At 57.9% G+C, this 24,110-nt stretch overlaps 2 protein-coding genes across 7 annotated transcripts in view; one reads left to right on the plus strand and one right to left on the minus strand.

The window, feature by feature from the left end:
• The first annotated feature begins 1,497 nt into the window (after positions 1-1,497).
• ST3GAL4 (ST3 beta-galactoside alpha-2,3-sialyltransferase 4) lies at positions 1,498-20,808 on the plus strand. Of its 3 annotated transcripts, none has more exons than XM_027710768.2 (12): positions 1,498-1,535; positions 9,915-9,984; positions 16,412-16,484; positions 16,990-17,071; positions 17,567-17,647; positions 17,754-17,851; positions 18,212-18,272; positions 18,506-18,601; positions 18,694-18,883; positions 18,983-19,126; positions 19,223-19,366; positions 19,783-20,808. In XM_027710768.2, the coding sequence occupies exons 3-12, from the start codon at positions 16,469-16,471 to the stop codon at positions 19,867-19,869; spliced, it is 999 nt and encodes a 332-aa protein (XP_027566569.1). In that variant the 5' UTR covers positions 1,498-1,535; positions 9,915-9,984; positions 16,412-16,468; the 3' UTR covers positions 19,870-20,808. The 3 variants fall into 3 exon arrangements, with proteins under 3 accessions (XP_027566569.1, XP_039240683.1, XP_027566568.1); XM_039384749.1 differs by lacking the exon at positions 1,498-1,535 and adding an exon at positions 4,627-4,640; XM_027710767.2 differs by lacking the exon at positions 1,498-1,535 and having other exon boundaries at positions 9,743-9,984; positions 16,990-17,059.
• Positions 20,809-21,089: 281 nt separating this feature from the next.
• KIRREL3 (kirre like nephrin family adhesion molecule 3) overlaps positions 21,090-24,110 on the minus strand; it is a 360,456-nt gene continuing 357,435 nt past the window's right edge. For all 4 annotated transcript variants that reach the window (XM_027710765.2, XM_027710763.2, XM_027710762.2 and 1 more), the window contains 2 exons: positions 22,694-22,780; positions 21,090-22,032 (listed from right to left, as the gene is read on the minus strand). In XM_027710765.2, coding sequence (XP_027566566.1) covers positions 21,589-22,032; positions 22,694-22,780 — 531 coding nt within the window. In that variant the 3' untranslated portion in view covers positions 21,090-21,588. The remainder of the gene's footprint in view (positions 22,033-22,693; positions 22,781-24,110) is intronic.

The raw sequence follows: 24,110 nt of genomic DNA on the forward strand, positions 1-24,110 counted from the left end.
AGGGAGCTGGGTCACCCAAAATGTGAGCAGGAAATGCAGGTATGTCACAGATACGTGGGTGCACAACTGCTGCGTGCAGGTGTCCTGATGTTCCTGTGGGATGGACACAGCCTGTGTCCAATGCTTGGCATGGGATCACCATTGTTTCCCCAAACTGTGATGCTGCCCCAGGCCAGGGGGCGATGCTGGGGATGGAGACCATCACCCCAAAACGAGCCCATCCACCATCAACAGCAGGAGGGGGCTGCTGGGGACCTGGAGAAGATCCTGGGAAGCGAAGCTTTGCAGCCTCTTTTAGTATTCTGTCTTGGGGGCACGGTAAGAACAGACATTTGGGATGCATTATTACTGCTGGAGCTTTATTGAACGCCGGTTATTGTTTTCAGATGCAATAAACCGAGCGGGGGAACCCACGAGACCGAAGGGTCGAAATATCCTTCAAGCAAATCCCAGCTCCCCCCGCTGAGCTGCGGCCCCACTAATTATCCCTGGATTGTCTACGAGCCCGTGGCAATTAAAACCTAATTATGGTGAGTTTTCTTGTCACCACGAGTAAAACTCTGCCCCACTTATGGGGCCAGGAAACCCCATCCCAGGGAGGATGAAGGACGAGGTGAGGATGCTTTTGAAATATTGATGAAATTCCCTTGGCAAAACTGGATCCATCAGCTCCACGGGTATTCTATTGATTAATATTGGTGTTGGACACATCAGTCTTCAGCTGGTGGTGCCCTCCAGGATCCCGCTGTCTCTTGCTTGAAAAAGAAGGATAAACTTTGCTGCCTCCTCCAGCACCAATATTTGACAATATTTCCCATTTAAAGATCAGCGTTAATGTTGCCTCAGGAGTTGGCAAAACCCACCCCAGCGCAGGAGAAATGGGTTTGGGACTGTAGAAATAAAAAAAAATCTTGAGGGAAATAAAAAACCTCAAAGGGTTGACTGCTGATTTTGTGTGTTGTGAGGCGGGATGGAAAAGGAATCCCGTGGGAGAAAGAGGATATGGGGCATTCTTGCAGTGGGAATTATTTTATTTGCAAGAAACAGAAAAATACTTAATATGGGTTGACGATTTTAAGCAAAATCAACCCCAGATCCTCCACGTGTCGTCTCATGATGGTTTTGAGCATCTTCTCGTGGGGGTTCAATGGGGAGAACATGCAAACCCCTGACTCAGTGACCTGCTGGGAAAAGCTTTGCCCGCCCCTAAAAATTTGCTGTGACCCAATTTTGGGGCATTTCGCTGGGGAAGGGGCTGCCCCCAGCGCTATGATTTTTGGGGTCCGCAGGGCAAGGGGAAGGGGGGGTTGTCCTCCCCCATCTCTCCCGTGCCGGGGATGCGGGGACCGGGCGCCTGCAGCTCCCGGGATGCTCTTCCCTCTCTCCTTCCTCCTCCTCCTCCTCCTCCCTCCACCGCCCATCCCGCGCTGTGCGCAAGCGTGTCCGCCCCCCGCCCGCCCCTCCGGGCCAGCCCCGCATCCCGCACCCACCCCCCGCATCCTCCCGCCGCACCGACCCCCCCGCGCCGCCCCATGGTGAGTCCGCAGCCCGGGGGTCCCCCCGTGTCCCCCCGCGTCCCCCCGAGTCCCCCCGAGTCCCCTCGTGTCCCCTCGTGTCCCCCCGGGCCCCCCCGGGTCCGCGTCTCCAAAGCGTGTTTGCGAGTCGAGGGGTGTTGAGCAAAAAAAAAAAAGGGGAGGGGGGGAAGCAAAACCTCAGTGGTTTTTGGGAGGGCTGGAGGGGTTGGGTTGGGGGGGATCCCGCGCTGGGAGGGCGCAGGGCAGGGCAGGGAGCGCTGCCCGCTCGGCAGCGCCCGGGCAGGGCTGGTTTGGGGGGTTCAGGTCGGGGATACGGGGGGGACCCCCGTTAACCCAGCTCGGACCCCCACCGGGGCATCCCAAACCTTCGGCATCGCTGTCCCGGCGAGCGCGGCACATCGGAAAGGGAGAGAGTGGCTTTATTTCTGTGTTTTGGGGTTTTCTAATAATTATTATGGTGATTTTTCTAATTAACGCGCTTAATCAATGCCTGAAGCGAGCGTGGGCAGCGGCGAGAGGAAAACCCCCGCTCTCCCGGTGCCCTTCCATCTGCTGCCGCCCCGTTCCCGGCAAAACAAAACCCTTCGTCTCGCCGGGAAAAGCCGGCCTTCGGCACCGCTCCTGCCTGCGGCCGCTCCCGAGGAAGGCGATCCCACCCCGAGAACCCTGGGAAGAGAGGGTCTGGCATCTCCCCTTAGCGCCAGGGGGGCTCGTTTCGGCGAGTCTGTGTGGTGGGAATGCCCGGGAGCCGCCGTAAGGAAGGGAAAATCCTCCCGGAGGCCCTGGGAGGGGAGGACGTGCCCCGTGTGTGGCTCAGGACGCTCTCTCTCGCCACAGAACAGCGGGCTGAGGAGGATTTATTAAGTGGTCTGAGCCTTTTTTTCCCCCATCCCTGAGCATCCTCTGCCTGGTCGATGGGTGTGCTCTGGTAGCCTGGTGATCCCAAAGGGGTAGGAGGGGTCCCTGCTGATCCCCCACCCAGTCCTGGTGTGGACAGAGCTGCTGGGAGCGGGATCTGGGCATGTTGGTGCAGGAGAAACCCTATCCCAACCCATGATGTGTGCCTGGAGCCCTGTTCTCCCACAGGACAGGCTTGTTCCCAGGGAGAGAGGAGGATGCTTGCCCTGAGACAGCAGGAAAAGGACCAGCTGGACCGTTCCCAGTTGAGCTTTCCATGTCAGGTCTTTGCAGGGTGAGCTGGTGGGGTTTTATTGTTCTGGGGAGTGGAGAACAAAGGGAAAACCTTCCTCCAGGGGCTTTTTGTGCTCCTCAGCTCAGACTCGGGGCATGGGATGTGTCTCTCCCACCGGGACAGGAGGGTGATGCCCGGGGGGTTGGTGCCGGCTGCTCGGCGACTCCGATCCCCGTCTGTTGGCAAGATGAGCTAATTAAAGTCTTGTGGTGGAGTTTTTGGGGAAGCTCTACTGAATTTCCCTGTCTTCTCTGCTGGGCTCTACCCCTGACTGCTCTTGGAGGCAGGTGGTGGAGAAGAGGGATTGCCCAGGCTTTACCAGCTGCTTCTGCCGAGGCTTTCCATGGGACGGACACCTCGGGCAGGGCAGAACCCTGGATCAGTGATAGAACTGATGGTTTGAGTGTCCTCTTCCTGCCCCGGCTCCTAACGATGAGTCCAGCCTCTAAAGACCTCCTCACGTTCACGGATGGGATCCACACTTTGCTGGTCTCTCCCTAATCCCTGTCCTTAATTATCTACATCATTAGAGGGTTTCTCGCTCCTCCAGCTCCGGGCAGGGAGTTAACAGCAGCTGCTCCAGCAAGGCACTGAATTCCACAAAGGAATAAGGCCTTTGAAAATGTAAATATAAGAGGAGGAACTGTGTGTGCACACTGATTTTGAGGGATGTCCACCATGGAGATCTGCCATGTAGGGTGCCTTCCAGAGAGTGCTTTTCAGAGCTGAGATTGGAGCATCCTCCTGCTCCCCAGCCCACCCTGGAGGGGAAACCCACCCCTGGAGTGAAAACATCCCTTTAAAATAATTCTAAACTCTGGAACAGACATACTGGCATCTCCAAGCCTGTACTTTAATAGCTTGTGTCATCCCCATCCTTGCAACCAACATCAGAGGTGGATGCCAGACTGCAGGACGTGGGAATGCTGAGACCAGGGCCCTCCCCACGCCTGTTTCCAGGGGTTTTCAGCTGGCAGCAACTCTCAGGTTGAGTCCTGCTAATTAATTATTTGGCAATATCTCTAAATCCCATGTATTCTGTTGCTTATTCTCTTGGATAAAGTGATGGCCCCATTGCTTTAGCTTTGAATATTCCAGAGCTGATTCAGGCTGGCAGCACGGAGTCTGTTTCTCCACAACTTTCCCTATTGGGCTTTAGAAAAAAAAAATAAATAAAAAAAAAGATTTGTTTTATGTTATTTTCCCCCTTTTGGTTGTTTGCTCTGGGTGTAGCCTGAGGACTCTGTGAGGAGCAGGGATGTGGTCCCTCTCCTGCAGAGGTTGGTGTCCTGGATTCACCTGGATCCCTCTGGGCCCCCATCCCAGGCTGGGACCCCCCTCGTACGCTGGTGCCAGGAGCAGTCGCACGAGCAGTTTTGGCTTTGCAGGGAGGAAAGGAAATGATTTGATACTTTCACGCTGCTTGTTGCAACTTCTGGTTCTCTTTTTCGGTGTTTCTTAAGTTCCACTCACTCTCCTTTCGCACTTCTCCCTCCTCCTGCTGCAATCCTCATGTTTATCGAGGTTTTTCTAGGAAAACCCTGTGTCTTCTTGGAAAGGAAGAGGAAAAGCCCCCAGTATTTGCTCATCTCTTGCCTTTCCAGCTGCTGACCCTTTGCATGTGACCAGGGTCAGGCTGGAAAGTGTCCTTGGAGGAAGGAAAAAGGGATTTGGCTGTCGGGGAACGGAAAAACCGAAGGAGCCACCCTCCCTCCTGGTTTTCCTTGGGACTGGCGGATGCTCGGAGTGGTTTCGGGCTGGCGCAGGCTGCGGCTGCTCTCCAGGATGTGCTTTGCCTGCCGGAGACCTCCGGGCTGCAGCGCTGGCAGCGTGGGGGGACGCTGCTCCCGGCTGGTCCGGCTGCGCCGGGGCGCGGATCGGCGCGGGATGGGGACGGCCACACCGCCGGGAAGGTGGGTGGGAGCGCTGGAGTCGGGCAGGATGTGGGTGAGCTCCTGCTTTGGGGTCGGAGCAGCAATTTGGGGGAGCGAGGTGGGGCACAGCGGGGCTGGGTTCTGCCCATCCCGTGTGAATCCTGCCCTGCCATAAATTGCTCTATGGGAATGTCCAGTGGAGGCGGGTTGGACCACCCGTGGGTGCTGCTGCTCCGTGTCCCTCGGCTCAGGGATGACTGGAAGAGGTTCCTTGTGGAGAACCACTCTGCCCAAGCTAGGCTGGCATCGTCCATCGGCTCTTCCATGCCATCCCAAGGATGCTGGGATGCTCCTGGGTTTGCTGCCGCTCCAGGACCATCGTGGGATGCAGCCCATGATGGTGAGGGATGCTCGGAGGTGGGATACAGGAGCCCCAGGGGATGGAAGGTGCAGGGGTGAAACAAGGCAGTGCCAAAGGAGGACTCAGGACACGACACCTGAAATTAGATCCACAAATCCACGGAGAGATTTCTCCTCCTTTTCAGAATTTAGCTGCTTGGTTTTTTTTTTAATTGTAAATCAGAATGACCCGAAATCACGAAGCTGTGTCCATGTAGGACCGAGCAGGGAGCTGGCTCCCTTCCCTTCGTTATTTGCAGGTTTAAAAATCTATAAATGTGCTGCAGTTTGGTTCTCCTCTTTAATCCCGGGTCTGTGAAGGAGGCTTTAACCTGAGCTCACGCCGTTGGAATTCCCTGCTGCGCCTGGGAGAGGCTCCTCGCCTCCAATCGCTTCCAGATGCCGTTCCTGCTCCGGCTCTTCCCCTTTGCAAAATGTCTCCCCCAGCCCGACCAAGTTTTCCCGGCTGGATTCAACATCCCGATATCCGGCCAGGCTGAGTCAGCCGAGCCTTAATGTTTTAAGCAGAGGCCGATGCCAGCGGCAGGAGGTTGGGACTCGCCCCGTGGCCTTGCCCGAGGAGCCCTGGGGTGGATCCCCCGGCAGGGTTGGAGCCTCTTGCGACATCGGGTGGTTTTTTAATTTCTTTTAAAGTACAGATGCGTGAGCTGGGATGGAGTTCAGAGTCTCTCTGCCTGCGTTGTCAATGGGCAGAGCTTCCCTGAGCCCCAAGTGGAGGGAAACTGAGACAGGAGGGTGCTGAGCGAGAGTTGAGGAGGCTTAAACTCTGCTCTGGGGCTTTGCTGATGCTGTGTGCACACTGCCAGCCCAGCATTCCCACAGGGGATACTGAAACACCCTTGGATGTGGATTAAATCCCCATCCTGGCAGCTCTGTGGCTGTTGGGCTCGTCCAACCCCCTGGCATGGGGTTTATGGGGTGGGATTTTACAGCATGAGGATGGATCAGACCTGTCTGGGTTGGGAATGGAGGAGAGTTCCGAAGCATCGAGAGGAAAAATAAGGTAGAAAGTGAGAAATAAGGGAGAAAAATGCAGAGAGGAGGGATGCAGGTGGATTGGGAGGATGCAGGACTGAACAGGAGCAGGGTGTGGGAAGGGGGATGGTGCCAGAAATGAAAGGGAGAGAGGGGCTTTAGGGGTTAAACGCGGTGCTGCCTCCGAACAAGGAGTCAGGAGCGGTGCCAAGGGCTGGGAAGTCCTCGGGCCCATCCCTGTGCGATCACCAGCGGCCGCTTCCAAACGGAAAAAGAGAAGGAAAAAAAAAAATCACAAAGAACTGTCTGTTCAGGCACATTCGGGCTCAACAGGTTTTGCTCCCGGGCGGGGTCCGGTGTTTGGGGTGGGGGAGCCGAGAGCCCGGCTGTCAGAGCCGGCTCTTTATGCAACTGAACATGTGATTTGTCCTCAGAAATCTTACCCCGGGCTCTTTTCCCACTGCCTTTTTTCTCGGAGGGGGGTGATGGCAGCCCTCGAGGGCGGGAAGGGCCGGGCAGCTCCTGCTGAAGGGCTGGAGGAGCTGGAGGGGATTGTTCAGCTAAAATATGGATGAACACAAGGTTTTGGTGGTCACACCACGGCACCTGCCCCAACAGCTGGTCCCACTGCCAAAGCCCTGCATCCCCCAGCACGTTCAGCTTCTTCAGCATCCTCGTGGTCCGTCAGCATCCACCGTGGAGCTGGGGCTTCCCAGGCCCCTTTGCTGCCTAATTAACAACGTCGCTGCTTAATTCCCCCTGCATTTACAAGTTAAATCGACAGATTATCTGTATTATGCAAACGCAGCTTTAAATCTTAATTATTTATTTGCATGGGGTGTCTGGAAATCAGCGGCTTTAAGCCTGGTGATGCTGTTCTCTTGGAAGTACAGACTTTTGCTAGGAAATAAACCCAAAATAGGGTTTTGTTTTTTTTTTTTTTTGTTCTGGTGGGTGATGCTCAACACCCCAGATTGGAAACATGTCTATTTTTTCCTTTTATCTTTTTTTGGTGGGGGGTTCATTGTGGGAGGCTCATCCTTAAATAGCAGTGGTTTATTTTTAGGTCGGTCGCTGCTTTGGATAATCCGGCTTGGCTGGGCAGCTTTGCCTTGCTTTTCTTCCTATTCCCAGGGATTTGATAGGATATAGGTCTATTATATTATTTTATTTTTAATAAAGTAGTTTAATAAATTCAGTAAATTATTAATAGAATTGAAAAGCTACAATTGAGGTGGAGGTTCTGCTGGTGGCGGCTCTTCCGTTCTCTCCTGGCCAGGGAGCATCCGCTGGGATGACCATTAGGGAAACCTCTTCCCAAAAATCGCATCCCACACTGGAATTACACCTTTGGCTCGGCCAAAGGATGGTTGGGAAGCGGCTGGATTATCTCCCACTAAATGCTTGCTGAGTGAATAAGCTGCTGGTCCCGGGGCAACAGCGATCGGGGTGACGTGAGGGATGTGCCGGGCTTGGAAACACCTTGCTCATGCCAAGTGGAGACGTTTTCTCTGGAGGAGGATGAGCTCACCTGGCTTTTATTCCCCTCCCAGCCCGGCTTTTGCTCTCTCCCCCCTCGGGAGGTAATTTTAACCGAGGGAGGTTGGCGCCGGCGATGGAGCTCCGACGGACGGACGGACGGACGGCTGCCTCGCTTCAGGTCTGGGGGTGGAAGGGGCACAGACTCTGTCTCCATCTCCCCCTCCTCTATTTTAACAGCCCCCGGGGGTTTGGTCCTGGAGGGGGAGGATGATGACAGGAGGGATTTGGTGGCTCATCCCTGCCCTGCTTGTGTCCCCTCCTGCCTGGGGAATACCTGTCTTCCCACAGGGATGCTCCTACACCAGGGCTGAGCCCCTCAAAAATCCTGGCTGGCTTTAGTCTTTGACAGGGGAAGGAATGTTTTCATTTTCTTTTGCCCAAAGCCATGAGCATCCCGGAGGGAGATGTCAGGGAGCGGGCACACGGTGCCCTTTCCCCCCTCAAGTTTGGGAATCATCATTTAAACGATTAAACTGATAGGCAGGGCGGGAAATTGAGGCCGACAGCATACCTGGAGAGGGAAAGGGGCGAAATCCAGCTTGTTTAGGGTTTCTCAAGGGCTCTGGGACATTCATTTCCTGCCGGGATCAGCTGCCGGATGGGTTGAGCCGCCCGCGGCGAGTGGCGGAGACGGCGGTTCCTGACCTGTCGGATGCCGGATCCGTGATGGGATTTTTCTGGACCTTGGGCTGGGAACGGCCGATTGCATCGGCCAATGGCGGGGAGACCACCTGGGAGGCTGGAAAACAATCCCAGGAAGACCAGCAGCGATCCAGCTCCTGGCTCTTCCAGTCGAGCTGGAAAGACCAGCTTGGGGCAAGACCTCAGATCCTCCCGGCCGGGCCGATGTGCTTTAAGGTACCACAGTCTCCTGCTCATGTGGGGCTGCAGGATCCTCCTGGGATCCCCCTGCCCACCCCCAGGCAGCTCCGAGCATCCTCATCCAGGAGCTCCCCAGGGAGGGTTTAACCTCATTAGTGGATCCTACAATTCATGGCTCTAAATCAAAAGGCTCCTTGTTGGCAGCGATGTCAGATGCTCCAGTGGATTCAGGGCTGACTCTGGTGCCAGAAGGTGAATTCTGTGACCCCAAGTGCAGCTGGTTTGGCTGCTGATTGTCCTGAGCCCTCTGGGTTAATCACTCCCCGAGGCAGATGATGGAAGGAGGAAGCAGATGCTCTTTGAGTGGAGAGGGAATGGGTGATGCCAGGATGGAGCCATCCCTGTCATCCCGGGACATGGACAGAAAGCCTGGTCCCTGCAGAGAAGTATCCAGAAGAAGTGGTTTCCTTCCCCATCTCTTGCATGGGATGTTATTTTAATGGGATATTAAGAGCAAAGCTTGCTGTGGGGAAGGCTTGCACTTCTCATCTCTGCTTTTCCTAGCTGGAGGAGATGAAGAGGTAAGGAAACCTCTGGCCTTTCAGAGTTTCCCCTAGGAAGCACCTTCCCTGCCAGGGCTCGAGCAGCAGCTGGGAGTGAGCCTTGTCTTCCTCACCTGTGTCACTGTTTTTTTGCGCTGAACGGGATTGAGGTTCTTCCTCGTGCGGTTTATCCCAGGGACTAACTGGGATAGTGGTGGGCTTGTGTCACCTGGCTCGCTCATTATCCCGCTCCCTCCACCTGGATGGCTCCTTTTCCCCCTCAGCCCACCTTGCCCCTTGGTATCTGGGATAGTTACTCGGGATGTAGAGTGGCTGCCCCTGCAGAGAGGCTTTCTCTGAGCAGCACTGTGGCAGGAGGGTTTCTGTGCGTGGCAGCTTCTCAGCAGGGCTTTTCCTTCCTCAAATCGTGAGGATATTACACTGCCAGGTGGGGATGTGCAGTTTGGAAAGTTTTTGGGGAGAAGATGGTGGAGATGTGGGATTAAGCAGTGTTCTCCGTGTGGGAAGGCAGGAGAGCTGCACAGCAGGGCTGCATCCCCCTTTTTCTGGGATAAAGGGCATCACTCCATCTCCTGGGGCCTTCCTAAAAGTCCGAGTGAGTCAGGGAGGGGGATTTCGGTGGGAAAGGCCAGGAGGTGCTGGGGAAACCTGCGGCGAGGTCTGTGCTCTGCTCTGCTCTGCTCTGCCACGCCTCCTCCTTAAGAGGCGCCGGAGCCCAGCCCCGGTGCTGCCGGTGCCTGCGGAGGTGGGTGGGAGGTGGGTGGCTTTCTGGAGAGCACAGACTCCTTTGTGACGGTGGTGGCTCGTCAAGGCCCTGCTCCTGCTCCTCTAGGGCTGGCTCCCCATCGGTGCTCCGAGCTGCCCTGGCTGGGGATCCAGAAGGATCCGTGGACGCTCCAAAGGCGGATGGCTGCGAAGCGAAGCATCCCTTGTGTGCTGCCAGTGTGGGTGGCCGTAGCCCTGAGGATGTTCTCCCTTTTCCCTTTCCTAGGGGAAGAGAGGACGGCCCCGTAGATCCCGCCGAGCTCCTGCCTGCTCCGCCTGGACCGAGAGGACGGACCGTAAGTAACCGTGACCTGCTGCCAGCTTATCCCTGCCCTGACGGGACCAGTGTCAGCCTCTCCCACTGCTGGGGATGCAGGAAAAGGTCTCCCTGAGACAGGAATCCTCCTCCCGGTGTGAGTTAATGGGGGTGCAAGGTGATGGAGGGAGTTATTTTCTGGAATCTTTCTCCATGATCATTAACATGGGAGAAAGGAGCAGACAAGATCCCCGGGGGATTCGGGGCTGACAGATGTGAGCTTTGAGCTGTGGGGTTGCTCTGGGGGTTCTCCTCCTCCAAATTTAGTGCAAAACAGGAAGCAGAGGGGAAACCACAGATGGAGGGTTAAGGTGCTAAGCGAGCCTTACAAAGGGGGTGGTGACTGCAGGCAGCTTCTGAGCCCCCAGGAGGGGACTCCCGGAGGCAAAAGCCACTAGGGATGGGAGCAGACCACGGGCTAACTCAGCCCTGGGGCTTGAGAACCCACCCCTTTTCCCTGGTGAGCTGGATTTGGATGGGTCTTTGCTTGAGTTTGGGTTGGGGATGGGCTGAAGCATCTCCACAGTTTAGTTTTTCCCTCCCGGGACTGTAAGGGAGCAGGTGCTCCCTGTTGGATGCTCTGCCTGCTGCTCCTGGGGGAGTGGGGAGAGGCTGCCAGCCTCCTGCCTACACCTTGCCTGCATCCCCAGCTCGCTGCCTCCCACCTTTCTGCCGCTTTTTGGGGGGAATTTAGCCCAAAATGTGGGGTTCAAAGCTGCCAAAGCCAATGCTGCTCTCGCCATTGCCGCCTGCATCCCTGGATGATCCCTGAGGATGGAGACACCGGAGAGTAAACACGGCACTGAGGTGGCAGCAGATGGGGACAGGGTGGGGCAGGTGGGAGGAGGGGGTGTCTGGGTCGGTGGTGGGGGCTCAGGGATGAGATCCCATCATCTCTGCCAGGGGTCCACCCTCATCTCCTTAGCAGGGGGTTGTTCCCCTGTGAGTGATTCCGCTCGCTTCCAGCAGCTCAGCCATAACCTCTGGAGTGCATCCAGCAGGAAAGGGTCTTTATTTTCATTTTTTTTAAGTATTAAAGAGTGATTAAACGTATATAATATAAATAATGATATATAACCTATAACACTGTAGCTGAACTCCCCGAGGTGGAGCCCTGTAGCTCCATGGGGTTACCCCAGAGCTGTGGGATGCTCAGGTGTACCCACACAGTCAGTGTTTTGGGGCTGTAGGAAGGCACTTGGGTCCCACCCTGTGTTTTTTCTGCTGCAAGGATTAAAAAATAAATAGGGGGAGAGGATAGGGTGGAGGCAGCACTGGCCTGAATCGGGTTTTGGCTCTGGAGTACATTAAAACCAACAGTGCCACAGAAGGCAGAAGCAGCCCAGGTTTATCCTGGGGACCTGCCACCATGGAAAGACTGGCTGTACCTGAGCTTACTCGCTGTTGCCAGTTTCAGAATTGCAGCCTGGTCACGGGTGAGTGTTTTGTTAAGGCTCACATGCCAGCGAGGGGTTGTTCTCCTCTATCTTAAATCTCTGGCCGGGTTATTGTGTGCCTGGGATACCACGGACCAAGGAAACAGCGCTGCCTCTCCGTGAAGAGGGCAATTAAGATTCCTTTAAAGTGACTCGCAGGGCTCTTAAAATAGGATAAATGTGGGTATCAGTGCACGGGCTGGGCTGGCTCTGTGCCCTCCATGGGGCTGTGCCCACTGTCCAGCGGGATTGATTTTTGCAGTGCTGTGTCCTCATGATCCTCTGCCTCCCCCCAGCTTGCTGCACTTGCAGCTCCTGCTCTTGCTGTCGCTCTGCCCTGCTGGTTTTTGGCATCCCTTGTCCCTTCCCAGTATCCCTGGTCCCCTTTCAGTATCCCTGTTTCCCTCCTGGAATCCCCATCCCATGAAGCGTCCCTTGGAGGGGGCTGAAATCCAGACCCTGCTGCCTTTCGGGCTTGTGACGGCGGTTGTTGTAATCCCACAAGGATTTTCTCCCCGCTGTGGGTCTCAGTTTTCCTCCCAGCTTGGAAAAAAAGTTCCCCAGGCACCTGGAGCTCGCAGCAGCCGGGGCGAGGAAGGTTTGGGATGCCAGGCTGGGGATTTGGGTGCCTTTGATGATCTGCCAAGCGCAGGCAGTGCCCGGAGTTGGCTGGATCCTTTCTTTCCCTGCAGGATCGCCCCCGGCCGCCTCCCAGGTTGTGCTCAGGCTCTGGCAGGCGGTGGCTGTGCCGGGGCAGGACTGGGTTGACGTGGGGGGTACGTCGGCATCTGCCGAGGCTCCTCCGGCAATCCCTGCCCTACTGGGCAGAAATCCCGTGGGATGGGGGCTTGGAAGATCCCAGGGCTGTAAACTGCTTCCCTGGGGGTCGATCCTGGGTGTTGTCCGCAGTGGAATGTGGGATCTGCCCTGCTGGTTCCTGAAAGCTCCATGTGCCTGGAAAGCTCGGGAGAGACGGTCTGGCTGGGGTCGGAGGGGTCTGTGCTGTCCTGTCTGTCTGTCTGTCTCCCTCCCAGTGGTTCCCACTGCTGAGAGTGAATACCCAGGGACTGCTGGTGCATCCCTTCCTCGGGCACAATCCAACACTCCTCCAGTTAAAAATAAATGCATGTTTTTTTGGGATAAACTGTTGGAGATGCTTGTTCTCCACTGAGCTTCCTTCTCGCCCAGGGAATCTGGACCAGGCAGTGGGTGGCTCTGTGTCCCATGGACACGTGGGATGGGATGGTGGGAGCACAGGAGAGGTGTCCTTGCCTCGTGTCACGCTTTTCCCCAATCCAGGGGTTACCATGGAAACATAAAAGTACTAAGAGCTTTTGCTGCATGGCCTGCTGGTCCACGGTGCTTTGCTGGGATGGCAGTGGGTGCCTGGGATCACCATCCATCCATGTCGGGATGGGCTGGGGGGATTTATAACCACCCCCCACCTTTGTTCTTGTTCCGTGGCTTTAATTTCCCTTTAAATTCCTGCTGCCACTCTGTGGATTGGCATGACTTAAATCCAGAAATGCTGGAGCTGTTGAGGTTGAGGGATGGATGGATGGAAGGATGGATGGATGGAAATACAGGGATGAGCTCTTCTGAGGTCCTCTCCCAGCAGGAGGGTCAGCCCCTCAGGGTGTTGCTGGCATCTCCCAGGGGACATGGTAAAAAATTGCCAGGCAAAATCCCTCTCCAGGTTGGAGGGAGACAGGGAAACTCCATGAGGTTTGGCTGTGAGCTGCCTCTGCAGCATCCCGGGGTGGGGCTTTCCTGGAACACAGGGTGGGGAAAGGCTTTTGAGTCCTTTGTGCAGTGATAATCCCCAGCCCAGGAGCTGTGGGGGTGCCAACATCAAAGAGGGGCTTTTCCAGTCGCTTCTCCCAGGTGTGGGGAGCTGAATCCAGCCTGGACTTTCCCCTCAGCTCTGGGGCTTGGTGGGGCAGGCGATGCCCTGGACCGACCCCGGGGAGCCGTGCTGGATCCCACCCGTGAGAGGGACGAGCTTGGAGTCTCTCCCTGCTGGATTGGGATGCTGTGGTGGGGGATCTAGAGAGGATGTTGTGATGAGAGGTCTCTGCTGGGGGACCTGGCAGATGCTGGGGGGGCTCCAAGGACCCTGTGATGGGACAAGGATGGTGCAGGGGCTCCGAGGATACTGTGATGGGACAGAGACACTGTGGGGGTCTCTGAGGATGCTGTGGTGGGACAGGGACACTGTGGGGGTCTCTGAGAATGCTGTGATGGGACAGGGACACTTTGGGGGCTCTGAGGATGCTGTGGTGGGACAGGGACACTGTGGGGGCTCTGAGAATGCTGTGATGGGACAGGGACACTGTGGGGGCTCTGAGGATGCTGTGATGGGACAGGGACACTGTGGGGGCTCTGAGGATGCTGTGATGGGACAGGGACACTGTGGGGGCTCTGAGAATGCTGTGATGGGACAGGGACACTGTGGGGGCTCTGAGGATGCTGTGGGGGCTCTGAGAATGCTGTGATGGGACAGGGACGCTTTGGGGGCTCTGAGGATGCTGTGATGGGACAGGGACACTGTGGGGGCTCTGAGAATGCTGTGATGGGACAGGGACGCTTTGGGGGCTCTGAGGATGCTGGGGGGGCTCTGAGGATGCTGTGATGGGACAGGGATGCTGCAGGACCAGGGATATTGCAGGACTGGGGTTGCTGCAAGAGGGCTTTGAGGATGCTGTAAGACCAGAGTTGCCATGGGGAGCTCTGAGAATGCTGTGATGGGACAGGGATACTGTGGGATCTGAGGACACTGCAGGACTGGGAATGCTGTGGGGACCAGCATAGCTGCCCCCAGCAGCCCTCTGAGGAGCCAGAGCGCTGGCTCAGGGTGTTCAGACTTTCCCACTGTTGGCAGCTGCTCTGTTTTGGGCTGTGGATCTGGTAGGGCCGAGCTTGAACTCATTCCAGAGGCACCACGGGCGCGGGGGCAGCTGGGTGTGCTCTGTTTTGCTCCGCATTCCCTGAACGCTTCACCAAACAGTGCTCCTTCACCCCGGGGATTATTAGCCGTGTTTGCCTTAGATAAATTTTGCATCGGGCCCAGCTTGTGCGTACAAGCCTGAGAAAAGATCATAAAGCCTTCAAAAAAAACCCAACAAAACAATTAAAAAAAAGCTGGTATGTAAAGGCAAACACTGCGGGGAGAGCGGATTTTCCCAGTGGGGAGGGGTGAAACGGGCTCGGTGGGGTGTTTTGGCACCCAAGGAGGGAGCTGGGGGGTGAATTTAGTGCTAAATTTGGGTCCTGATGCCCAGCAGCATCCCAGCCCTGGATGAAGAGGGGTGCTCAGGCCCCCCAGAAGCATCACCAGCCTCCAGCTGTGGGGTGGATTTCCCCCTTGGGGCTTTCATGGCCAGTTTTGCGTAGAACAAAAACCCCCAGGAAGCACAAGCTGCTTTTCACTTGCCCCTAATTTTACTTTTCCCAAGAAATCGTTACATTCAAAGGGGTGAGACCCCCCAGCTCCTTCTCCCTATGTGCTCCCATCCTTGAAGATCCAGTCATGGGTTTCATCTTTCCAGGCAGGAGGGCTTGTTGAGCCAGAAATACAGATGCAGGATGAGAGCTGGGGTGTAAATTGGGGATGGGGGGGTTTTGCTTCCCCTTTCTGGGGACCCCAGGTGATGGTGGGTCATGATTATCCATGTTTTACCAAGGAGAAGCATTTCAGGGCAGACAAGTGCTTTCCCAGGGGACCACCCTGTCTCTGTCCCCATCTCTCTGCTGTCAAATGGACAGTTTTCCTTGCCTGATGTCCCATCCCTCTGCTTCTAGCACAGTTTAATTGTCCTTAATTCCCTTTTAATTGCCCTTCCTGCCCTTTTAACTTCAGAAGTCCGTGACAAGGAAGGGAAGAGCCTGACTCTCGTGGGACCCTCTTGGGTCTCGTTTCTTCTCATTCTTGATACATTTTTGCCCCCAAAACTGCTGCTCTTGACTCCCTCTTGGCCGGGTGAGGCCGTGGCTCTGCCAGGCAGGTGCCAGGTTCATTAGCGGTGCTTCGTTAAGCAGGAAGGGGTGTGAGGGAGGTGCAGGGAGGGATGTCAGGTGGGTGACCCCCCTCCTCAGGTGACTAATCCCTCGATGATGGAGAGGAGCTGATTCGCCAGCCCGGGTGTGCTCCTTTGCCCTTGGCTGGCATGTAACACTCCTTCCTCCCTCACAGCAGACACATTTCGGAGCAGGGAGGAGCTCAGTTACGGGGTGGCAAAGCCAAGCCCACCTCTGAGCCGGGCTTAGAGCAGAATCCGCTCCCGGGAGCAAAGCCTCCCATGTGCCCCTAAGCTTCTCCCTGCTGGTAAGTTAATCTTCCATCCTTGCCGTGTGCTGGTGGGATGGGCTGGGCCGATCCCGGGATGGCTCCGATCAGGGCTCTTTGCTCCTTATTCCAGGAGCGAGAGGTTTCGGAGGAAGACCAAAGTCGCGCCGCTTCCCCCGCCGGTGTTTGCGCGGGGACTGAGCTCGGGGCACCCCCTTCCCGGGGCCGGGATGGAGGAATCGAAGGCGTTGGAGGTTCCTGGAGTTCGTGATGCTCTTTGGTTTGACCCCCCTCGGCTGCTCCTGCCCTTTCTGCCTGGCTCGGTGGCGGCGGTGGCACGTTGGGCTTTGTAGCTGCTGGTGCCAGGTGGATGCTTAAGCTGGGCTTAAAATCACCACCACTGAGGGCTCCTTTTTCCTCTTTAATTCCTTTTTTTTTTTCTTTGTCCTTTAACCTGTAGGGCTGAAGCTCCTCAGGAAGCGCGGGGGCTTGCCTGGCTTTGATAAACTCTACAAACCAACCCTTTGGCAGCGCAGAAATGCGGATCTAAATAAATAAATCCCTTGGGGAACCCTCGCACCGTCACAAATGGGCAGGCAGGGGGGAATGCCTCTTGGATGGGGTTTTGGAGCGGCTCCTGTGGGTTTTGCCCTCAGCCAGTGCCATTCCCTGTTTTCCCGCTGCAGGTGACCAGCCACGATGAGAGCTCCGGCCCTCGCCTGATCCCCTTCCTGCTCATAAAAATGATCAACAAGTCTCGTGAGTCCCATCTCCCTCTGTCCAGGCAGGGGTGGGGGGACTGGGGGATTTGCATGTGGAAATCTGGCTTTTGGGGGTTGGATGCTGCTTCGCTGCAGCTCCAGCTGGGTGATGGAGTGCTGGGGTATCACAGGCAAAGTCCTGGCAGGGAAGGTGGTTTTGGGGTCCTTGAACCTCCGGGTTCAGGCACCTGGAACTTTGTGGTACAAAAATGGGGTGAGGCACCCGGAAAGAGAGATGTTTGCCCAGCTGTTGACAGAAGGCGGAAACAGAAATGTCATTGTGGCTTTTGGAACCAGGACAAAATCACCTGGCTCTGTCTCACAACTGCTGCTCTCGGGAGCACGGTGTCAACCAAACCCCGGCCGCTCCCCATCAAAGCTCTGCCGGCCTGGATCTACTGGGACATCCCCAGAGGGCTGTGGGACCCCACATCCCATCATCCAAACCCCAGGGTACCGGCTTGACGGTGTTTTTTCTCTCCCCCTCCCCTCTGGGCACGCAGGAGGGAAGATACTCGGGGTGCTGGCGCTGTTTCTGGTGATGGTTTGGTACTCGATCTACCGGGAAGACAGGTACACACAGCTGTGAGTGCCTTTCATTCAAGTTTAAAGGACCTCCCGCCCTTTCCTTCACTCCCAGGAGGTGGCATCCTCCCTCCCGTCCTGCACGGGGATGCAGGAGCATGGTCTGGCTGGATCCCGGGGGAGCGGGGAGGTGGCAGCATCCTCGGCTGCTGCCGGAGGGTGGGGGCACGACACGAGGTTTCCTCCTCGGTGTGTGGTGGTGGTCGGGCTCTGCGGGGTTTTTGGTGAATGCCGGTGTTTTCCTGAGCCCGGGAGGATGGGAAAACCCCACTCTCCTCCCCGTGCCAGTGATGCTGACGGAGATGGGGAAAGCAGAGAGGTCCATGAGCAGGGCAAGAGAGACCTCTTCCGATGCAAGGCTGCAAGCCCAGCAGATAAACATCCAAGGCAGTGGATGGCTTGAATCTCACCGTGGGGTGCTGGAACCTCCCTCTGCCAGGAGGGGGGTGCAGAGGAACGGGCATCATTTGATTTAATTAACCCCTTCCCTTACAGCTTTTATTTCCCCGTCCAAGAAAACAAGACGACGTGTCCCCTTGGGGAGGTGGAAAAGAAAGCGGCGCAGCTCATTGGGAAGTGAGTTTTGGGGCTGGGAGGAGGGAGTGGGGGGATGCAGAGCCAGGACCCCCCTCCCTGTGCCTCCCCCTCATCCCGGTCTCACCGACCCTTTGCTCCTCGGCAGCTACACGAGGGACCACCCGCTCTTCTTGCAGCTGAAGGACTATTTTTGGGTGAAGACACCGTCGCTCTACGAGCTGCCCTACGGCACCAAGGGAAGTGGTGAGTGCTGGCAGTGCTCCGTGGGTCTGTCTGTCTGTCTGTCCTGCTGCCACTCCCCGGGGTTTCAGCTTCCCTCTGAAAAGCTGCTGCAGGTTGCTTTTTGGAGACTGTTCACCCCCCCCCAACAAGTTATTTGCTTGATTTTTAGACTCTGCAGCTGGTATCTCCTTGCTCTGGGTGTGTTTGGGCCCTCTAAAAGGGTTTAGGGTGGGCCAGGCTTTACTAAAACCCAGCCATGGATTATCCACCCGGAGCTGGGATTAACGGCAGGAGGAAATCCGGCAGGGATGGGGCAGCACCCCGGGCCTTGTGCCAGGCAGGAGCTGCCTTCCTCACCTTCTGCTGGCCCTTGCTTTGCAGAAGACGTCCTCCTGCGCTTGCTGTCCATCACCCACTACTCCCTGCCCGAGAGCATCCAGAGGTAACACCGGGGTGGGTTTAGGGGCTTTCCTCTCTTTGTCTTTTTCTCGTGAGGGGTGGAATTCATCTGTTGTGGGCCCGGGATTTGGCAAAATGAACCTCTGCAACCCAGGGGTGGTGGACGGAGCGCGGGAAGGTTTGAAGACTGGGCAATGTGGGGTTAAACCCCCTCTGGGGGTTAAAACCACCCCGGTTTTGGAGCAGGTCTGGTTGAGACGGAGCTTTCTCTCGCAGCCTGAAGTGCCGGAGGTGTGCGGTGGTGGGCAACGGCCACCGGCTCCGCAACAGCTCCATGGGCGACACCATCAACACCTACGACGTGGTGATCAGGTACGGCCCTGGCTCTGTGCCACCGCTCCCTCCCCGGTGCCACCCGTGGCGGGGGCTGACCCCTGTGATGTCCCCGTGTCCCCCCACCCAAGGCTGAACAACGCCCCGGTCCATGGTTATGAGCAGGACGTGGGCTCCAAGACCACCATGCGCCTCTTCTACCCGGAGTCGGCCCACTTCGACCCCCGGACGGAGAACAACCCCGACACGCTGCTGGTGCTGGTGCCCTTCAAGCCCATGGACTTCCAGTGGATGGAGGCCATCCTCAACGACAAGAAGAGGGTGAGCGTGGTGGGGAAGCGAGTCCGACCCCTCGCTGGCTGCTCTGGAGTCCAGTCCTCATACCATCCTACCCCTGGGGACATCTCTGTCCTCTTGCAGGTTCGGAAGGGGTTTTGGAAGCAGCCCCCGTTGATCTGGGATGCTAACCCGGAGCAAGTGCGCGTCCTGAACCCTTACTACATGGAAGTAACTGCTGCTAAAGTGCTCAACCTCCCCATGAAGCAACCACGGAAGGTCAAACAGGTAAGGGGTGGGGTCCCCCCTGCGCCCCCTGAGGGGGGAACAGCCTGTCCCTGTGCGTCTCCCTGAAGGCCGTGGCTCTCTGCCCTTGTCCCCCAGAAGCCCACCACGGGGCTCTTGGCCATCACCCTGGCACTGCACTTCTGCGACCTGGTGCACATCGCGGGCTTTGGCTACCCCGACTCGGGCAACAAGAAGCAAACCATCCACTACTACGAACAGGTCACGCTCAAGTCCATGGCCGTAAGTGTCTGCCCCACAATTTTGTCCACGCTCCCCCCTCTTTTTCCCCTGGGATGGGGGATGGCAGCCCAGGAGAGCAGTGCTGTGATGCTGAGTGATGTGGGAGCCTCCTCCCATGGAGACCTCTTGCTCCCCTCCCACGATGGGTGTTGAAGCCCACTGTTGGATGGTCACCATCCAACTTATCCCTCTAGCCCAGTGTCTTTGGAGGCGTGGAGAGCTGGATCCACCCCCGTGTGTTTACGTGTGAGGAGAAGGGCTCGTGGCCAGGGGGATCGGGTGGGGAGGGTTCTGTCCCTCTTTTTGGGGGGCTCAGCTCCCACTGGTGAGGTGGGCAAGCTGGAGGGCTGGGAGGGGCGAGAGGAAAGTGCGTGGCCCCTCGTCCCCGGTGTCACCCCCTGCTCCCCGTCCCGCAGGCGTCAGAGCACAACGTGTCGCACGAGGCCGTGGCCATCAAGCGGATGCTGGAGCTGGGACTGGTCAAGAACCTCACCTACTTCTGAGGGCGGCAGGGATGTCACCCCCCGCTGCGAGGGGACGCCAGCGCCCGCCGTGAGGGGACACGGCCGAGGGCAGAGTGTCCTGGTCGCTGCCCGAGGGCAGAGTGTCCTGGTCACCGCCGTCACCGCGCCCCGGGGCTGCCGGAGCCAGCAGGGCTGGGGGGCCGCGCTGGGCCGCGGGTCCCCGGGGCAGGGGCAGCTCTGGGGGGGCGCAGGGAGCCCCCAGCACCTTTTCTACCAACGCACTGAAGCTACCAAGGACTTGGAGGGGACTTTAGGGGTGGGGGGTCCTCCCTCCCAGCGGGCCTGTGGGGGTGAGGCGGGGCAGGAGCCCCTGCCTTGGACTTTCTCTTTCCCTTAATTCCCTCATCACTCGGACGAGGGCCCTGCCAAGGGGCTGATCCTGGGGGTCCCGGGACCCTCCTCGCAGGGAATGGGAGCCTTTGGGGGCCCGTGTTGCCTCCTCCCTCCCCTGGACCCCCTCACAGATATTTAATTCCCCCCCCCTTTTTTTTTAATGTCCTTTTTACTCGGCAGCCCTGTCCTGTGCCTTAGCGCTGGCGCGGGGGCTCGTCCCCGCAGCCCCCCCGGGTGGGGGCACCCAGGGGTGCTTGGCCTCGGGGTCTGCCGGGGCCCTTTGGGGGTGCAGATTAATTTAATTAATTTAAATGCTTATTTATGGTGGAGCCTTCACCTGGGGCCTGCGTGCCACTGGTGTCAGGGACAAGGGGCCTTGGGTGGGGGGCTGGTGGGGTGCTCGGCTCCAGGAGGTGGGTGTTTGGCGTGTCCAACGTCCCCCCATGGAGGGGTCGACCGGTGCCTTCTCCCTGCTGCTGTAGGGTCCCCTCTGCCCCCTGCGGGGCTGTGGGTGTTGGGGGAACCAATGGATGGGGGTGTTGGGGCTCATGCTGGCACCCAATAAAGGTCCTGCTGAGGCTGGGATGGGCTGGGCACTCCTGGGGCTTGATGGGGGGGGTGTCTGAGGGAGTCCTGGGGCTGTGAGATGCAGAGAGGGTGGCCTGTCCCCGTGTCCCCTTACCTGCTGTGACGCCCCATGTCCTGGCTCCCACGCTGGGGTTGTGGGCTCCCAGCTGCCCCGTGCCTCAGTTTCCCTCCACCACCAGCCATTTCTGCCCCCCCGGGGGTTCCCCCAGGAGGCCATGGCACATCCAGGCTCCAGGCCAGGTCTGTGCTGGGCAAAGTGTCACCACGAAAAGCCGATGTCCCCGCGGGGTGGCCACCAGCCCAGGCGTGCCACGAGAAACACCTCTTGTATTGACCGCGGCGCCGCGATACAGCCGGAGAGGCCCTTCCCGGGGGGTCCCTGTCCCACCGATGTCCCCCCCATCCTGTCCCACATGGCGGGACCCCCCCAAAACCCCCCCGAAACGGACTCTATAAGTATGGACACCGAACACGACGAGGGAAGGGAAGGAGCCGGGTGGGAGAGGGCAGCGGGAAGCGGAGGCGAGCGGCTGGGGGGGCGCGGTGGGGCCGGGGGCGTCCCCAGCCCCGCGGAGGGGGCGGCTCCGGCTCCCCGGGGCTCAGCGCGTCCTCGGCGGGGTTGTGCTTAGCATGTACCGGGGAGGGGGGGGATGCTGGGCCGGCCCCCCGCCCCGCAGCCCCGCTCCGGGGGCTGGATCCGGCCTCTTCCCACCGCCGCTGCCGGCGGGCGCCACTGTCCGAGCGCCACGGAGGGTCCCGAGCGGCCCCCGGAGGGGCTCAAACGTGCGTCTGCATCCGCCTCTGCAGGGGCCGGCTGGGGTCTGAGTTTTGGGAAGAGGACTGGGAGTGGTGGGAGGAGGATGCGGAGGCCTTGCTGGCCTTGTCGAACTGCACGTAGCCGTCCTGCTTCCCGCTGCTGCTGATGCTGCTGTCGCACTGGGTGTCGAGGAAGGAGCTGCTGTCGCTCATGGAGCCGCGCTGGAACTCGCGCTCGCACAGCTCGATGGAGCTGCTGCCCATGCCCAGCACGAAGCGCTGGCTGTAGTCGTAGAGGCGGCTCTGCCCGCTCAGGGTGCTGTAGATGTTGGTGAAGGACATGCCCGTGGGCACCCGCTGCTTCCCGGCCGGGCGCAGGTCGGCCGGACAGCCCGACAGCGAGATGGTGGGGGTGGAGTGGTGCTCCTTGAAGGTGTTCACGCTGTAGTAGCCGTTGGTGGGGTCCTGCAGAGTGGGAGAAAGCAGAGGCAGGTTGGTGGTGCCCGCTCTCCCTGGGTCCTGTGGCATTTGGGGCGCCCACCCTGCCCATTCACCCAGCACGTGCAAGAATTATAGAATATCCTGAGTTGGGAGGGACCCACAGGGATCACTGAGTTCAACCCCTGGCCCCACACAGACACCCCAGCAATCCCCCCCTGTCCCTCAGAGTGTTGTCCAAACCCTCCTGGAGCTCTGGCAGCCTTGGGGCTGTGCCCACTGCCCTGGGGAGCCTGGTCAGTGCCCAACCAGCCTCTGGGGGAAGAACCTTTGCCTGGGATCCAACGCAGCCCTCCCCAACTAGTTCCAGCCATTGCCTCGGGTCCTGTCACAGAAATCGGTGCTGTCCCTCTGCTGCCTCTCGGGAGGAAGCTGCAGACCCCGATGAGTCTCCCCTCAGTCTTTTCTCCACACCCTCCACCATCCTCTGGGATGGACCAGCACTGGGGACATGGCCCAAGGACAGAAAGCCTGGCAGAAGCAATGCCAGGCAAGGGACGAGCTGGTCCTGCCCGGGGGTGGGCACGGCATGCAGACCCTCTGCCAGGAATGACCCGGGGGGCTCTGAGCCCCATCTCCTCATGGGGCTGGGGACAGACTGGGGCCATGTCCCCATGGCCTGACTCACCTTCAGGTTTTGAAACTCCTTCTCCTCCTCTTTGAGCACCTCGAGCTGCTTCAGCACCGAATCCTGCTGGAACTCCCCCCGGTCCATCTAGGAAAGGATGCGAGTGGGGGGTCAGCGTCCCCTGGCCCCCGGCGGCCCCCGGCTGTCCCCACCACCACCCACGCCACGTGGGCTGAGCCCCACACGCGTCATCAGCCCCACGGCACAGGGAAGTTGTCACCAGCCGGTTGTGCCCAGGGATGCCCCAGCGGGGCGGTGTCGGAGAGCAGCGGAGCCGGAAAAAAAAAAAGCCTCGCGATTCCCTGGGTTACAGGTTGTTTTTCCCTCTGTTTTGGACAAAAAAGGCCCGGCTGATGCAGAAAGTGAATTTATTTACCGTGGTGAGGGTTGGAGCTGCACCACCTGGCCAAAGCAACACCCTCAAAATCTCCTTATTTTGCTGTTTTCCCCCCTTCTTTTCATCCTTCCCTCCTCAGCTGAACTTGGTCACCTCAGTATTCCTTTGAAAGCTGGCCGTGATCGGGGGGGAAGGGCAAGTTGCACATTAATTACACTACGCTTTAATTACCCCTCCTTCGGCACGGGGGGCTCTGCAGGAAGCAGAATAATTATCAACCAATTTCTCAGTTGCCTTTTTTTATCTTCTTCCGTATTTATCGGGCGCATCCAGCCTGGCTTCTCTGGGATCGCAGCCCCAAAGCAGCCCTCAAATCCCCTTTTATTGCCCAAATTCTCTCCTCTTTAAGGTGGTAAGTAGCTGTGGAAATTCACCCCGCGGCGCTTGCTGTTCATCTCCCGAAAGCCTTTGATGTGGCTGTTAAAGGCAATAAATTAAAGTACCTGAGTTTTCCTAGGGAAAAAAAACCCTCTATCAGCCATTGATTTACCTGGATAAATACAACTGTCGCCGAGGATTAAACCAGTGCAACTAAAATGGGATGTGGAGGTTTCTTTTGCTCTGCTGGCCCCAGCGACTCCCTAAATCCCCTAAAGCATCGCAGCGAAGGCAGGGATCGGGGGTGTTAACCCAAGAAGGGTTTCGCAAGTCCTGGCTCAGAAAGAAAAGGAAAAACCACTTTTCCTCCTTGGATTTGGCTGGGTTTTGGCGTGTGTGACCCGGGCGGGCAGGGCAAGACCCAGGGGTGGAGAGGGGAGAAGAGAGGTGAGAACCAAGGGGACAGTCCCGCTGGGACCAAACCTCCGTGGAATTAGTGTCGGGTTTGACGGGGTGTTTTAAGCCGTTTTCTGTAGCTCTTGCGGGGATGGTGGCAGTGATCCAGGCACTGGGATGCCCCTCCAGTCCCGTGGGGCCCCTGCCTGTGCCCGGGGCTGGCAGGATGCTCTGGGTCCGGCCGCACCCCGTGGCTTTGGGGGCTGCAGGGAGCCCCCATAAAGCGCCGTCTCATCACTGAATCGC

The sequence above is a fragment of the Pipra filicauda genome, unplaced genomic scaffold, assembly GCF_003945595.2.
Source record: "Pipra filicauda isolate LSUMZ 115617 unplaced genomic scaffold, ASM394559v2 scaffold370_size807399_pilon, whole genome shotgun sequence".
NCBI lineage: Eukaryota > Metazoa > Chordata > Aves > Passeriformes > Pipridae > Pipra > Pipra filicauda.

Coding starts and splice junctions, on each gene's coding strand:
- ST3GAL4 (XM_027710768.2), top strand. Junction 17,648..17,753: donor GCGGCGCAGCTCATTGGGAA/GTGAGTTTTGGG, acceptor GCTCCTCGGCAG/CTACACGAGGGACCACCCGC. Junction 18,273..18,505: donor CTGCCCGAGAGCATCCAGAG/GTAACACCGGGG, acceptor TTTCTCTCGCAG/CCTGAAGTGCCGGAGGTGTG.